At 57.9% G+C, this 12,445-nt stretch overlaps 6 protein-coding genes across 6 annotated transcripts; 3 read left to right on the top strand and 3 right to left on the bottom strand.

Annotated features, from left to right (window-relative positions):
• Nucleotides 1-1,070: 1,070 nt before the first annotated feature.
• B0H64DRAFT_428880 (Manganese/iron superoxide dismutase) lies at nucleotides 1,071-2,515 on the bottom strand. The gene is made up of 2 exons (XM_062805868.1): nucleotides 2,085-2,515; nucleotides 1,071-1,988 (listed from the first exon to the last, which is right to left on the bottom strand). The coding sequence occupies exons 1-2, from the start codon at nucleotides 2,326-2,328 to the stop codon at nucleotides 1,270-1,272; spliced, it is 963 nt and encodes a 320-aa protein (XP_062664436.1). The 5' UTR covers nucleotides 2,329-2,515; the 3' UTR covers nucleotides 1,071-1,269.
• Nucleotides 2,516-2,912: 397 nt separating this feature from the next.
• Nucleotides 2,913-4,381, bottom strand: B0H64DRAFT_27018 (uncharacterized protein). The gene has a single exon (XM_062800006.1). The coding sequence runs from the start codon at nucleotides 4,224-4,226 to the stop codon at nucleotides 2,982-2,984; it is 1,245 nt and encodes a 414-aa protein (XP_062664437.1). The 5' UTR covers nucleotides 4,227-4,381; the 3' UTR covers nucleotides 2,913-2,981.
• Nucleotides 4,382-5,238: 857 nt separating this feature from the next.
• Nucleotides 5,239-6,717, top strand: B0H64DRAFT_382212 (mitochondrial carrier domain-containing protein). Its single transcript, XM_062802850.1, has 2 exons — nucleotides 5,239-5,673; nucleotides 5,749-6,717. Exons 1-2 carry the CDS (start codon nucleotides 5,588-5,590, stop codon nucleotides 6,635-6,637), a joined length of 975 nt encoding a protein of 324 aa, XP_062664438.1. The 5' UTR covers nucleotides 5,239-5,587; the 3' UTR covers nucleotides 6,638-6,717.
• On the bottom strand, nucleotides 6,718-8,195 carry B0H64DRAFT_382213 (apolipo protein O-domain-containing protein). Its single transcript, XM_062802851.1, has 3 exons — nucleotides 7,914-8,195; nucleotides 7,733-7,825; nucleotides 6,718-7,663 (listed from the first exon to the last, which is right to left on the bottom strand). Exons 1-3 carry the CDS (start codon nucleotides 7,938-7,940, stop codon nucleotides 6,929-6,931), a joined length of 855 nt encoding a protein of 284 aa, XP_062664439.1. The 5' UTR covers nucleotides 7,941-8,195; the 3' UTR covers nucleotides 6,718-6,928.
• Nucleotides 8,196-10,996, top strand: B0H64DRAFT_382214 (mitochondrial intermediate peptidase). The gene has a single exon (XM_062802852.1). The coding sequence runs from the start codon at nucleotides 8,544-8,546 to the stop codon at nucleotides 10,941-10,943; it is 2,400 nt and encodes a 799-aa protein (XP_062664440.1). The 5' UTR covers nucleotides 8,196-8,543; the 3' UTR covers nucleotides 10,944-10,996.
• A 245-nt stretch (nucleotides 10,997-11,241) lies between these two features.
• On the top strand, nucleotides 11,242-12,434 carry B0H64DRAFT_27031 (WSC domain-containing protein). The gene is made up of 3 exons (XM_062800007.1): nucleotides 11,242-11,833; nucleotides 12,097-12,214; nucleotides 12,272-12,434. Exons 1-3 carry the CDS (start codon nucleotides 11,508-11,510, stop codon nucleotides 12,356-12,358), a joined length of 531 nt encoding a protein of 176 aa, XP_062664441.1. The 5' UTR covers nucleotides 11,242-11,507; the 3' UTR covers nucleotides 12,359-12,434.
• The last annotated feature ends 11 nt before the right edge of the window (nucleotides 12,435-12,445 follow it).

Genomic DNA, 12,445 nt, shown 5'->3' on the forward strand with positions numbered 1-12,445 from the left:
TTTTTTTCTTTCTTATATCCTCTTTTCTTTGGGTTTCTTCCCTTCTTCTCTCTACTCTTCACTTCTTTTGGCTTTTTCTTCTTCTTCTTCTTCTCTACCTGTCACGATGATACCTTTTTTGCTTTTTCTCACTTCACACCTCTCTCTCCTGTTCTCTTTTCGTCTCTGCTTCTCTTCGGGGTTGTATCTTGGATATCCTGCATGACCTGGCGTGGTTTGGCGTTTGACTTTTTGTGCCACGGCCGGAGGGGAATGGATAGGTTGAAGGACTAGATGCGCGCTTGAGATATGGCAACATATTGACCACACTCGTTTCGATGGATGATGAGATGAAAGGGTGGGCTGGCTGTGTTTGGTGGGAGTTGTAGTTAGTTATGTTTAGTTTAGCTGATGATGAAAAGTATGTGCCTTCAATTATCCGTTCATTGGCGTTGGTGAAGATGGGTATTAACTATCCGAATTTACAACAGATGGTGATATGAAAGGGTTGGCTTGGTGTGTTTGGTAGGAGTTGGAGTTGGTTTTACTTGATGATGAAAATATAACCTTTCATTGTCCGTATTTGTTCCATGATGCGTTTCTAACCGGTGAAATTGTATCCACCGTCCAAGGTTAGAATGGATGATGGAGAAAAGTGACTGGTTGTGTTTGGTGGAAGTTGGAGTCGGGGTTGTCTAATTAAGAATGAAAAACTATTTGCGCTTCGTAATAAGGAGTTAATAAGATTTAGGTAAGGAAGTAAATATCTAAGAGATAGTAACTTTAAGAGCCTAGGTCTAGTTAAAACTTCAATAATTAAGGAAGTAAGTATCCAAGAGAAAGTAGCTCTATAAACCTAAACCTTGTCTGGATTTATTCAATGTGTTGGTGAAAATGTGTATCAAACCAACGTTAGGACGGACTCTTCATTGTATGTCGTGAAATATTTAAAAGCAATCAATACTGATATTACGGTAGAGTAATAGACGTATTCATTGTTGCTTCGGGCATGTCAACTCACAGTGCAATGTTCAGACAGGCCCAGTAAAACCAGTTCTACATGGAGAGAACAGCACATAGTAACCTAGAAACGGAATTGATGCGTGTTTCGTTTTCGACATGATACATACACCCAGCGACTCGTCTATTTTGTACAAGTACATCTAGATCCACACCAGGAGCGGCAAATGGGCCTTTCCGCCTCTCCCGGTCCCACGATAAATAATTATACAACCTTAACAACCAACCCGCCCCGTCAGAGCCTTACCGACGCGACAGCCCCCCCTCCCCTCACGCCATGGGCGCGGGTGCGTGCGCGCCCATGTTAGCCGACATCTCGAGGCGCTGCAGGTCGGCCTCCTTCTGGACCAGGTCCCAGTTGACGTGCTTCCACCACTTCTCCGCGTAGCCCAGCTTGCCACGGTCCGGGGCGCCGACGCCGAAGCCGTAGTCCCACAGCCAGACGTGCTCCCACGTGTTGATGCACAGCACGGGCTGCAGGTCGGTACCACCAGGGGCGTGGGCGACGCGGCGGGCGGTGGCGCTGCCGGGGCCCATGCGGCGGCCGGCGCCGTACGCGGTGCGGTCCAGGTAGGCGCGGCCGGCCTCGAGCGCGGCCTCGCTGCCCCCGCCCGCCGCCGTGTTCATGTCGTTCTCCTGCCGCCGCCAGTGCGCCCCCGGGTAAGGGGACCCGGCCGCGTAGGTGACGAGCACCTTGAAGGATACCGGCAGGCCCGGCTGCGAGGTCTTGACCAGCCACACGAAGCCCGGGCCGAACATGCCCGCGGCCGTGTAGACCATCTCCTGGCGGAGGGTGTCCATGGAGCCGAAGGACTGCTCGAGGCGGCTGCGCAGGGGCTCGGGCACCTCGACCTGCTTGGGGGAGATGTGCTCGAAGAAGAACTGGTTGTTGTGGATCATGCTGGCGTGGTTGAAGATGGGCGCCGAGCCCGGGTCGCGGGCGGTGCCGAGCAGGATGTCCTTGACGTGGTGGGACTCGTACTCGGTTTCTGGTGGCATTGTTAGTCCGCGAGTTCCCTTGCCTTTGCCCCGCCGATTGTAGAGACACGAGAGAAGGGAAAGAGAGAGGGAGAGAGAGAACACACCTGCTGTCAAGACGTTCAACTTCTGCAAAAGATATGTCTGATACTGGGTCCAGGAGATGTTGAAAGCGGCGGGCGACAGGAAGTCGGAAATGCCATTCTGTGTAGCCTCATCCTTGATGTTGTAAGGGAGAGGGGCGAGGGCGTGCATTGATCGTGCCTGGCAGGCCATCGGTAGCAAAGTCGAGGTCGCCGGCGTGCGGATGCGCGGCCGCATCGCTATCCTTAATAACCCTGGGCGCAGCATGGTGATCTGTGGTGGGGTTTTGTGGTCGGAAGGTCGGAAGGGTAAAGGGGCCCGGGCGGCAGTCTCTGTCCCTTTCTTGGAGGGGTATCGTCCGGGGGGAAGGGCGTTGAGTGGTGTTGTGTCTTGTGCCGCCCTCGTCGTCGCCGGTTTTTTGCCGGGTCCCTCACGACTGGGAACTTTTTTGGCTGCAGGGGGGGTGCTGTATTGGCGCCTAAGAATTGAGGCACAGAGGTTTTGAGGGGTTTCCCTGGTTGTTTGCTCCCATCGGACGAGACCCTAACCCTTATACCAGCAGCTTGCTTGGTTTGGCAGTGGTTTGGTGTCAGGGTGTCATGGTGCCAACGGGCAGCGCTCTCAACCGAAGCAGTTCAGCTCCTTTCCATGGTGGTCTGGAGTCCCAAAACCTCAAATATTTTGCGCTACTCGATATGATATTCAGTACGCTAATTATCTGCTCTTTACCATCAAAATACTCTCATGCAACGCCTGTAAACTCCGACGCAAATGCAAACTAGACACTAACTGAACTGGCCGCACACGTGGACCTCCCTCCCCACGGCTGGAACACCGAGTCGAACACAAAGCCTCGCGCCAGACATGGAATGCCGACAATATGTCTGTTATACAGCGTACCCCCCCCTCCCGATATCCCACTAGATGTCGTTCTCAACCATACCCAATACATCCAGCTCTGTCCGGACCATTCTCTCGAATTCCTCCCTGTCGATGCCCGAGGCCCGCGAGAGCAGGAATAGGCTCCTGATGCTGCGCGAGATGTGCTGCTTCACGCCAAATTCGGTCTGTTCACGACTCTCGGCCGCCTCCTCAAGTCTGGCAACTGTCTGGGACGCGTTGGAGCTGGCGCTACCAGGGCGCGGATGAGCAAGCACCCACGACTCGTCTTGGCTGTTTCGGGAGCCAGATGAGTGCACTGATTCGGGCTTAATGGGAATAGGCTGAGCGAGGGCGGGGCCGTTTGTTGTTGCCCTATCGACTTTTGCGGGCTCCGGCTTTGCTAGGTTGAGAGGTGGAAGCGGTCCGACATGTTCGCCGTGCTCCTTGAGGTTTGCTTCCTCGTCGGGGTCGTGGTTGTCCATGGCTGGTTGGACCGAGTCGTACTGGGCAAAGTACGCATCCTCGGCCTCGGTGGACTGACTAGGTTGATTATCGGCTTGAGCCGTCTGCGCAGGTCCTCGTGGGGCCGGTGACTCCTTTATCGCCGGTGTCCTAGATGGCGTTGCGTCATACCGAGCCCAATAGTCGTCATCGTCATCCTCCTCCTCATCGACCGTAGCCTGTGCGCTCCAACCACTCTTAGTGTTGCCTGCTGCATGACTACTGCTGGTGACTGACAACCCATTGGTTTTGGGTCTTGTCGTCTCGAACAACCGTTCGGCTTCCTCGATGCCGGGAGAACCACCGAAGGCGGCAACGGTGGGAGGATCGACGATTCCAACTTCGCCCACTCGCCAGCCATCGCCTCCGCCATCGGGGTCGCCGGTGCAGTAGACGAGCCGGAAGAAAAGCTGGAGGTCGTCGAGGACGGCCATGGCCTGGAGCGTCTCCTGGTCTAGTCGCTTGTATCTAATACTGACACCGCGATCCCAGTCCACCTCAACCTCGCCAGAAACCGGGTGAGGATCCAAGTCACCGCTTCGGGCGACGCTCGTCAACTTGGCCACCTTGGAGGGGTCGTACGTCAGGAGCCGGATCCATGGTTCTGTGGTGGCCGACGATAATAGCTGGACTCGCTGTCGGAGAATGGGCGAAAGTGACGGTAGCACTGTTGTGGCGGGCTCTGTTGAGGCGGCCGCACCGGGTAGAGCCGAGAGGACCGGCGTCACGGTGTTTCGGACGTCTGGAGGGGCGATAGGGGATTGGGGTAGTGCGATGGCCATTGCGATGGACCGTTTGTAGACGAGCAGTGTTGGTTTTGCTCAGATCCGAGGCGAAGATCCGAAGTTGGGTTAAAAGGAAGAGAAAGCAGGAATATAAAGGACGGGATGTGATCCGAGAAGGTAAAGTTTGTGTGTGTCAAGGCGCAGGCAACTGACTTGATCACATGGGACTATCAGTCACGAACCCGCCAACTGCCAACTGCCAACCTCGTCACTTAGGAATGAATGTTGCTAGCACAAACTCAGTCACGGAAAAGGTCTGTGACGATGATGAATAAGAGAAGAGAATAGAGGTGAAACACAAACAGAATGAGAAATCAGAATCAGCACTCCTGCGGACGGTTGAATCTCTCTCTGTGCCACAATGCAATGTCACAGACAAGGGCAGTTTGGCAGTTAAGGGTGGGCCAGGCCACCCCGAACCCCGCCATGTCCGAACTCCTGGGGGAGCTGCGATTGCGATGCAAGCGGGCAAGCGGGCCTCCGACTGCCTGTTTCGTCACGACTTCCGTACTGCCGCCGACTCCACTCGTGCAGTGTCGGGCATTTCAGCCAATTGAGTCGGCCTACCGATTCGGTCGGAGGGAACCCAATGAACAAGGGCAAGTTACAGCATCGTCCGCTGTCCTGTGGGGGCATCCAGTCCAGGCAAATTACCGAACGAGATGCAATGCGGGCAGGCGGCAGGGCAGTCTGGACAGACATACATATCCATTAAATCCTGCGTAAACAAAGCCGGCACCGCCGGCTGCCGGAGTATCTTGCCGAAAATGTGGGACGGCTCTGAGCTGTTTGGGAGGTTGCGTGGGGGGCTGGGGGTGTCGCGGACTGTGAAAGGAGCAAGAGTCAGCTCCGTGAGAGCTGACTCGGAGGTTTCATTGCTTGTCGTATTTTCGGCGTTTTGTTCCAACGAGCGTTAGGTATGTAAGTAAGGTAAGGGAGTTAACTATCGGGGGATGCCGAGCGGCCCAGGCCCCTGCAGGCCAGAGCGGCAATGTCGTCACCACCTGCCAGCAATTCAAGAAAATTATTTTGTAAATGTTGGGCTGGACTGCAAGATTGACGGATAACGACGGCCTTGAGCGCGAGCTCCAAATCGTCCGAACACGACATTCTCGAGCTACTATCCTCTGCTAGTGTAATACATCGTTGTTTGCGTTTCCGATCCCTGCTGCATGTTTGCGGCATTGAAACACGCCGCAAAAAATACAACAGGATTTCTTAGTCGGCACACGAGCACACGTGAAGCGACAACGAAGCAACAAGAGGCAACCTCACCGACCGAACATCAACAACAACAACCCGAAAGAGGCATCGACATCCCCGGCAGCCCGGATAACCAGACCGGCCCCACTGGATGAATGTCACTCAAGGGCGACCGCCTCAAGGATGAGGGCTCTCGTTTGCAAGTCACGGCCGCCGGGGCCACGGCTGGCTTAGTCGCTCGGTATGACATCGGAATCAAAACTATAACCAAATCCAGCCCGAGCACACGCTGACACCCAATCCCCCCCCGGTCTAGCTTCGTCATCGCCCCCCTCGACGTCGTCAAGATCCGCCTGCAGCTCCAAACCCACTCCCTCTCGGACCCGCTCTCCCACCGCGACCTACAAGGCGGGCCCATCTACAAGGGCACGCTCCCCACGCTCCGACACATCCTCCGCTCCGAAGGGATCACCGGCCTGTGGAAGGGCAACGTGCCCGCGGAGCTCCTGTACGTGTGCTACAGCGCGATCCAGTTCACCACCTACCGGACGACCACCCTCCTGCTGCACTCGACGCTCGGCGAGGGCACGCTGCCCCAGTCGGCCGAGTCGTTCGTCGCGGGGGCCGTCGGCGGCGGGACGGCCACGGCCGCCACCTACCCGCTCGACCTGCTGCGCACGCGGTTCGCGGCGCAGGGCAACGACCGCGTGTACGCGAGCCTGTGGCGGGCCGTCTCGCAGATCGGGCGCGAGGAGGGCGCGCGGGGCTTCTTCCGCGGCCTGGGCCCCGGCCTGGCCCAGATCATCCCCTACATGGGCTTCTTCTTCGCCGCGTACGAGACGCTGCGGCCCCACTTGAGTGGTCTAGAGCTGCCCTTCAGCACGGGCGGCGCCGTCGCTGGCACCATGGCGAGCGTGATGGCCAAGTCGGGCACTTTTCCGCTGGATTTGGTTCGCAAGAGGATTCAGGTCCAGGGCCCGACCCGTGGGCGGTATGTGCATAAGAATATCCCGGAGTATTATGGTGGGACGGTTGGGGCGGTGAGGACGATCTTGCAGAGGGAGGGGTTCAGGGGGTTGTATCGCGGGTTGACGGTCAGTTTGCTGAAGGCGGCGCCGGCGAGCGCCGTGACTATGTGGACTTATGAGCGGGCGTTGAAATTTTATAGCGGGTTGGGGGAGAAGCGGGAGGAAGAGAGATTGTAGGATAAGCGGGATGCGATGTGATAGATACCCTAGACGATAGACTGTACATTTATGTAATGATATCAAGCAACAATTCGAGGGCTGGTAACGGCCGAGAGACACCCAGTCATGTTCCCTTCACAAAGCAAATTTGTCTATCCGACCGGATCTCTACCTAAATGTATGGTACAAGCAGACACGGGGCAAGCCATCAACCTCGCTGCTCTCTCCATCTCTACACACGGCTCTCCCCGCCGCTTTTTTTTTTTCTCACAATAACTCGCCTCGGGGCAAGCCTTTCCCCAGCTCCCTTCATTTCCCCTTGCGCACCCACCCCTCCAACACCTCTCTCGCATCACGCACCCCCTCATGCACCTTCCTCTGCGCCAGCTCCGCATGCACGCGAGCCATATGCACACCCTGCTCCACCCCCTCACGAGCACGCAGGTGCGCATCCGCAACCGCCGGCACGCGCTTCTCATACTCCCACGCCAGCGCGCCGACATTCCCCATCGTGACGGGCAGCACGACCCACGCGGCGCCGAGCCCCAACGCCAGCGGCGCCGCACCACGCAGCAGCACATTCCGGTTGCGCGCGACGATGCTGCCCGCCATGCCGGCGACCAGCACGTAGATGGCGCCCGGCATCAGGCGCTCGCCGCTCTCGCGCGCCGGCGCCAGCGACGCCACCGTCGACGTGAAGGACCGCTCCGCCGCGAACGCCCGCGCCATCGCCCCGTTGACCGCGTCCTCGGCCACGCACGCCTGCTCGTACACGAAGAGCCGCGCCTGTCGGATCTGCGCCGCGAGCCGGTCCGTCGGGGTGGGTGCGCGCGTGCGGACGACGGTGGTCGGGGTGGTGGGGGTGGAGTCGAAGAGGGAGGGGGTGGTGGGTGGTGCCGGGGTGCTGGCGACGGGGAGGGGCTCTTCGGATGGTGAGGGGGGCGTTGGGGTGGGGATGGCGGCGCTGGTTGTTGTCGGGGTTTTTGGCGGCGCGGGTCTTGTCAGGGCGAGGATGTCGGAGTCGTCGTAGATGGGCTTCCTGAGCTGCAGTTGCCGAGGCCGGGTTAGATCGGGCGAGGGTTGGGGGGGAAGGGTGTGTTCGGGTATACGTACGTATTGGCGTTCGCTGGGCGCTTCGGCGTGTGCGGTCCGGGGGTAGAAGGCGACGCTTCCTACCAGTACGGCGGCCGTCAGCGGCGCAACGCGCTGTATCGAGACAAGTGCCAGTCAGTATTCCATATTCCCCCATGGAGGTCATGAGACGCAGAGGCCTAAAGCTTGGGTGAGCACGTACCCGCTGCAGAAGCACTCGAGAAGCCATTATCCACCCAATTGAGACGTCCCTCTCAAGCTCTCAATAATTCCGGCAGTGGGCGGGCAACAGCTCCCGGTTGGTGGTGGGCGAGGAGCTTGGATGCAAGGTCCGAGGTTGTGAAGCGTGGGCAGGAAACCCAGGATCGGAGTTGCAGAAGCGCACTTGCGGCTATTTCCGGAATCTGAGCTTTATCACGTTCGCAGAATCTGGATGTGGGTTCCAATAAAAAACGCAGAAAATGGACTCGTTCAACCTTTTGCAGTGTAGCTGTGGGTCCAAGACTTGGGCCTGGAAAAGAATGCCCCGGTAACTCGGAATTTGCTCCCCTGTCACTTTTTTTTTAGCTTGAATTAATCCCACTTTGACGATTGACACGAGCAGCGAACGTTAACTATTTACGGTGTACTGTGTAGGTAATTTCGAGCCTGCCACCCAGCAGACGGCCGAATATATATCACCGCCGGTCCGGGGCCATCACCGAGGGGATCCCGACTTCCAATTACATTCTCGATGCTCGATTCGGCTTCAGAACATTGGTAGCGCCCGGCGTCGTGACCATCTCCCTTCGACCGCCGACGCTTTCGCGCCCTCACCGACGCTGGGTCCGTCATGATAAGAGCAGTGACGCGGCCGAGGCAATTGCAACGATGGGTTTGCTCGAGCTGCCTGTTCCAGCGTACGGCGCCCGTCTCGCCTGCCCGTCAACAGCACCGATTCACAACTTCGCACAAGTCGAACTCCGTCCGGGACCAGCCGATTGTCCCAGTTAGCCATGCGCCAATAACCCGCGAAGATGACTTCGTCTTACGCTCGGTTTTCGACTATCCCCAGTTTTGGAAGGACTTTACCAACGCCCAGTATGGCATGAGTGTCGGTCTCTTCCGGAACTCGTTCCTGAGAGAGCCCAGGGGGTTTATCACCTTCTCCCGGGTGAGCCTGAAGAAGGCCCGGGCCGTTGTCGCCAAGGTGCTCGCCGCATCATCCGTCGCCGAGTACCGCCTTATAGTCCGGGACCTTGACCGCCTGAGCGACATTCTCTGCCGCGTGCTCGATATGGCCGACTTTGTGCGCGTTACCCACCCCAACAAAGCCATGCAGCGGAATGCGAGCACGGCCTGGGAGTCCGTATACGAGTACATGAACGAACTCAACACCATGACAGGTCTGCACGACCAGTTGGCTACCGCGATGGCCAACCCAGATGTTACCGCCGTCTGGTCCGAGGAGGAAAAGGCGGTGGCAGAAGTATTGAAACTGGACTTCACCAAGTCGGCCGTCAGCCTGCCCCAGAAATACCGCGATCGCTTTGTCAAGCTTTCGTCAGAAATCAGCGCAGTCGGGTCCGCTTTCGTACAAGAGATGGCGCCCGAACAGGACACAGTCATCTTCCCCAGCAGCGAGCTCCGGGGCATGGATCCTGTCCAAGCGCGGGGCCTGACACAGGGCGGCAATGTCTATCTTCCCACACTGAGCGGGCAAGCCGCCCTGGCATTGCGTACCGTACATGACGCGGATGCGCGGAAGCGGATTTTCTACGCCTCCCGCACGGCGTCCCGTCAATCCGTAGAGATGCTCGAGTATTTGATGAAACTACGAGCCGAGCTAGCCACTCTCTCAGGATTTGAGAGCTACGGCCACCTCGCCTTGAGCGATCGCATGATGGCGAGGAGTCCAGAAGCCGTCGACCAATTCCTCCGTGCACTCGTCGACAGCAATAGGCCCAAGGCGATGCAAGAGATGGCCGAGCTCCTAATCGAGAAGCAAAAAGCGTACCCTCAGACAAACAAACTTGATCCCTGGGACAAGGATTACTACTCAGACCTCATCCGCCGGCCACTAAGGCTGACCGGGCGCCAAGGCGACATCCTATCGTCTTACTTCTCGCTCGGCGTTGTCATGCAGGGCCTTTCCAGGCTATTCACGGAGCTGTACGGCATCAGACTCATCCCGAGGCAGCCCTTGGTTGGAGAGACATGGCATCCCGACGTGCGCCGCCTTGATGTGGTGTCAGACACGGACGGCCATGTCGCGGTTCTGTACTGCGACCTTTTCAACCGCGCCGACAAGTCCCCGAATCCCGCGCATTTCACCGTCCGCTGCTCGCGCGAGATATTCAAGGAAGAAATGGCCGAGGTCTGGGAGCAGAGCCAGCAGGACCCCGAGATGGCCATGACGTTCGGGAGTCCCGAGCTTGCGGCCAACGACGGCATGACCTTTTCGAGACACGGTAACACTATAAAACAACTCCCAACCATCGCCCTGGTCTGCGACTTCCCGCAGCCATCCAACCAAGGGGACCAGCCGGCCCTCCTGAGCTTCTTCCAGCTCGAAACGCTGTTCCACGAGATGGGCCACGCGATCCACTCAGTACTGGCGCGCACCTCGTTCCAGACCGTCTCGGGCACGCGGTGCGCCACGGACCTAGCCGAGCTGCCCTCCACGCTGATGGAGTTCTTCGCGGCCGACGCGGCCGTGCTCGGCCAGTTCGCGCGCCACCACGAGACGGGCGAGCCGCTGCCGTACCGCATGGTGGCGCAGAAGGCGCGCCAGGCCCGCCGCTTCGAGGCCTCCGACACGGAGAACCAGATCCTGCTCGCCATGCTCGACCAGGCCCTGCACTCCCCGCGCGCCGCCGCCCCCGGATTCGACCCCACCGCCATCTTCCACGGCATCCAGAAGGCCCACAGCTGTGCGCCCCCCGACCCCCCCGGCACCAGCTGGCCGGGCTTCTTCGGCCACCTGTCCGGCTACGGGAGTACCTACTACAGCTACCTGTTCGACCGCGTGCTGGCCCAGCGCGTGTGGGACGTGGTCTTCCGCGGGGGGGAGCGCGGTGGTGCGCTCAAGCGTGAGAATGGCGAGCGCCTCAAGGAGAGCCTGCTCAAGTGGGGCGGGGCGAGGGATCCGTGGAGATGCCTGTCGGAGGTGCTGGGCGATGACAGATTGGCCGAGGGGGGCGAGGAGGCCATGGCGCTGGTGGGGAGTTGGGGGTCGACGAAGCAGAAGTGACGGACCTGCCTGGGGTTGGTTGATGAGATTGGTGTTGGATGTGCATATGAACTTGTAAATTTGTTGCTAGAAGGCTAGATAATGCCCAATGATATACGATATAGAACTACATTCCACCATTCCTATGCCGATGGAAAATCACATGCTAAATACATGTACTGTATACTCAGGTGTCACTGCAGTCGGGTAGTTGCAGCCGTGGCATTGAGTTTACCGAAACTCAGACATACATACTTCGCCAGAGAAAAGGTACTTCCCAAACCGGCTGATATCTCCGAGCAATAGCTGGAAAGGAATTAGCAAACGCCATGTTCGATACCGCAAGGCGTAGCGCTGACAGGGGTTACACTAAGAGTGGATCGATAATCTTACTTCTTTCAGCCCTGTACATCCCTCACACGCGACTCAAAAGATCTAGACCACCCTCACCCAACCCGTTACTCATTTTCACCCCAACTTCATCCCACCACCGTCATTCCTTTTTCCCCCTCACTCAACGCCGTGACGCGTCACAACCCGCTCATTCTCCTTAGCACTTTCAACTTCCACACACCACCACCCAAAATGCACCCCCCAACCCTCCCCCTCCTGCTCCTCACAGCACTCACCACCACCACCACCACAGTAACAGCCCAATCCCAATCCCCCTCCCCCAAAACCCTCGAAATCGTCACCGACCCCTCCTCGGGATACACCTACCACGGCTGCTACAACGAGACGACGGGTCTGCCGGACACGGCGGGCGCGCGCGCCCTCGGCGGCGGCACCAACCTGGTGCGCGCGGGCGACATGACGGTCGAGATGTGCTGGGAGTTTTGCCGGTCGGGCGCAGGCGACGCGAGTGGTGGGGAGGGGGCAAGGTTTTTGTTTGCTGGTGTGGAGTATGCGAGGTGCGTTTTTTTTCTTTTTCTTTTGTTTTCTTTTATCGGGTTGTTGGTACCGTGTTATTAGGGGTGGGTTGGTTGGTTGGTTGGTTGAGCCCTGTTGAATCCTGTTGAGTGTTGGGGGGCGGTGATGGATGGAGTGTTGGGGTGCGGGGGGGATAAGTTGATGGGGGTTCGTTTTGGGTGGTCTGATGGGTTGCTTTACAAGTAACCAGGAGTTGGGTGATAGACAGGCGGAAACCCAAGGCATACCTGCTAACTTACCACAGAGAATGCTGGTGCGCTCAGAGTATCTCAAGCCTGTCGGAAAAGCTCCCAGACAGCGCCTGCAACCTGCCTTGCGAGGGAAACACGACACAAGCCTGTGGCGGGAACCTCAAGCTGACGGTGAGACTACCCCTGAGCCCAAACTGCAACTAACACGCCGCTGAACAACAACTCCAGGTTTACATAGCTGCCGCCGCCACTGCGCGCGTGACCTGGGCTGCGAGCCTAGTCGCCGCCGGCGCGGTATCTCTGCTGCTAATATAACCAGCAGGTAGGGTGCGTGACACAAGTGTTTTTGATACTGTTCGATACTTGGCGAGGTTTTCTGGCGTAGATACCCTTCAATAAACT

This window comes from Chaetomium fimeti, assembly GCF_033439085.1.
Source record: "Chaetomium fimeti strain CBS 168.71 chromosome Unknown B0H64scaffold_1, whole genome shotgun sequence".
Lineage (NCBI taxonomy): Eukaryota > Fungi > Ascomycota > Sordariomycetes > Sordariales > Chaetomiaceae > Chaetomium > Chaetomium fimeti.